The 2,813-nt window shown below is 33.3% G+C and overlaps 1 protein-coding gene across 1 annotated transcript; it reads left to right on the top strand.

The window, feature by feature from the left end:
• Positions 1 to 1,266: 1,266 nt before the first annotated feature.
• LOC108225931 (agamous-like MADS-box protein AGL62) lies at positions 1,267 to 2,368 on the top strand. The gene has a single exon (XM_017400881.2). The coding sequence runs from the start codon at positions 1,388 to 1,390 to the stop codon at positions 2,009 to 2,011; it is 624 nt and encodes a 207-aa protein (XP_017256370.1). The 5' UTR covers positions 1,267 to 1,387; the 3' UTR covers positions 2,012 to 2,368.
• Positions 2,369 to 2,813: the final 445 nt, after the last annotated feature.

Genomic DNA, 2,813 nt, shown 5'->3' with positions numbered 1-2,813 from the left:
ATATATGAGTTTTATATGAAATTGTCCATCGAACTCTGAAATTAAAAAATATATAAAGTAGAGATATCTGATTCTCACAACAACTTATTTAAACAACTAAATTACTTTTTTTTTTCTCAAATAGCAGTTGTTGGTTTGTACAATGCATCATATCTCACACTCCCAAGAATCCGATACATAAGTTGACTAGTTTCACTTGAATAAGTAGCTTAATCTTTATATTTTTTCCATCCTAGTTGAATTTACATTTGAGATATTCCCATAAACTTCATTTAAAATTTCAATGTTTTCTTTGCTTGCATTCTCAAGTTAACGGAATTCCGTTACGACATCAACACTTTTGTTAAAAAAATCTTAAAACACTTAATGGAATGATATATATAATCGTAAGTCGTTGTGGAGATTGAGGAGCTACTTGTATATTTTGCTGAGTTGAGTGAGCAATTTGATATAATACTCTCACATATATGTTATAAGTAATTAAATTAATTAGCAACCCAATGCCAAAAATTAATAAAATTAACGATATAACTAGGCATCATAAGTTATGTATTATTTTAATACGGGGTGATTCTCACTCGTAAAGGCTTTTGACCAAACTTAAATCATCACCCATTTTCAACTTCCAACTTGAGGATAATAAATATTTTGAGCATAAATGGCGAAAAATGATCCAATTTTTATGGATCTTTCATTAAAAATTCATAGTAAATGGTCATAAAAGTTTAACTTTAATCCTTTAATTAAAGTTTATAATAATATTAAGCAAACAGTAAATTTAACTAGATTTTAGATTTTCAAGAAAGTAATGAACTAAAATATACACTTTAGTTTATTTTGAAAACACAGACAAAGCGTTACCCATTGTCGGCAAAGAACCCTATTGCCCCGTGTTAAGAATTTATGAGATTGTCTGTGAAGAGTTTTATCAATGTTCACAATAATTTCAGAAAAATTGATATTGTTTTTTTTAATTATATAAACACTTTGGACAAGCCGACCCATTCATGTGTTTTTCTTTTTAAAATAAATTAAACAGAATAGGAAAATTCCTTAAAAAAAAAAACAGAATAGGAATTTTGTATGGCCTCCTTTGAAAAATAAAGTCATTGTTTATGGTTGAATAACTCCTAGAATGTGATTGCAATAAAAAGAACAACACAGATCCTTCATAAATAGTAATATTCTAAGGAAATCCCACAAATGAATTATGCTTTTTTCATGTGACAGATTACTATATGGCCTATAATGCAAAGTTCGTAAATGCTAATAGAATAAAACATCAATGCCAAGATTTTTCCCCTCTTTCCAGAAGTGAACCCGAAGCAATCCCTATATATAATCTGGTGTTCTATTTCACTGCATCAACTAAGAAGACTAGAGAGATATGGCGAGGAAGAGCAAGGGTCGTCAAAAGATTGTGATGGCCAAAATGAGCAAGGAAAGTAATCTCTTGGTTACATTCTCCAAGAGGCGTTCTGGTTTATTTAAGAAAGCGAGTGAGCTTTGCACTCTTTGTGGTGTAGAGATCGCAATCATTGTCTTCTCTCCTGGGAGAAAAGTGTTCTCATTTGGGCATCCAAATGTAGAACAAATACTTGATAAGTTCCTCAATGCTCAGGACCCTAGTCCAACCAATTCTACCACCCTTCAACTTGTGGAGGCTCATCGCAGTGCAAGTGCCCGAGAATTGAACTTGCAACTCTCTGAGTTGCTTACCCAGTTAGAAGAGCTAAAGAATCAAGGGGAGGAGCTTATGAACCTGAGGAAGCAAAGACAAGACATGTTCTGGTGGGAGGCTCCAGTTGATGATCTTCGATTTGAACAGCTTCAGATATTAAAAACAGGAATGGAGGACCTCAAGAGAAACATCGCCACACACACTCAGAAGCTTGTGTTGATGGAACAAGCACTAGCACTAGCTGCTTGTGGCACTAGGTCTGCACATTCCATGACCCCACTTGGATGTACTCTCGGGTATGGATCTGAACATTCCATTGAGTACCATTAAATAACCGGACTAGGTGTCACCGATGATGAAACTGAAGTATACTTGTTATTTCTGGTAATTCTTTCAAACATTCATAAAATTATGCATAAGAAAAATAGCCCAGCTATCTGTCATGATTTTCCCCTGGGTTTGTGTTGTCATTTAATAATTCTTTTCTGGGTATCCTCATGAATAAAGGATTTTATTGTTCTTCTCTCCGATTTGGTTGATCAGAATTTTTTTTCAGATAATTCGTGTGCCAACACTTGGTAGGTCATATACTCCTTATGTATCTATATGTTTCGTCCAAGTTTACTTTAAGGATGGCAGTACAAAGAAAAAAAATTGTCGTTAGTTTTCATATTATATATAGAAAAAGAGAAAAGAAGGCAAAAGAGAAAAGAAGGCATAAGATGTCAGGTAAATCCCACTATTCCCAGGCGGTAACGAAACCATAAATGGACAGTCTTTAAAATTAAGATTGGCCATAGTTTAACGATAGACATTAGTAATGTATCTGTAATAGATTAATACATATATAGTTAAACTATAGAAACTCATAGGAGATGACTTTGAAATATGTTTTGGGAAACGAGATGGAGGACTTTGTTTTCAATACGAGGATGTAATTTGAAAAAATTACATCTTAATTATATTTTTTTGACAAATATGGCTTATAGCCTTACAAATGAGAAGGCAAAAGAGAAAAGAAGGCATAAGATGTCAGGTAAATCCCACTATTCCCAGGCGGTAACGAAACCATAAATGGACAGTCTTTAAAATTAAGATTGGCCATAGTTTAGCCTTACAAGTGAGTATCTGT

This window comes from Daucus carota, chromosome 9 (assembly GCF_001625215.2).
Source record: "Daucus carota subsp. sativus chromosome 9, DH1 v3.0, whole genome shotgun sequence".
Classification (NCBI taxonomy): Eukaryota; Viridiplantae; Streptophyta; class Magnoliopsida; order Apiales; family Apiaceae; genus Daucus; species Daucus carota.
The sequence above is the reverse complement of the archived record's forward strand: the minus strand, read 5'-3'. Positions and strand labels throughout refer to the sequence as shown.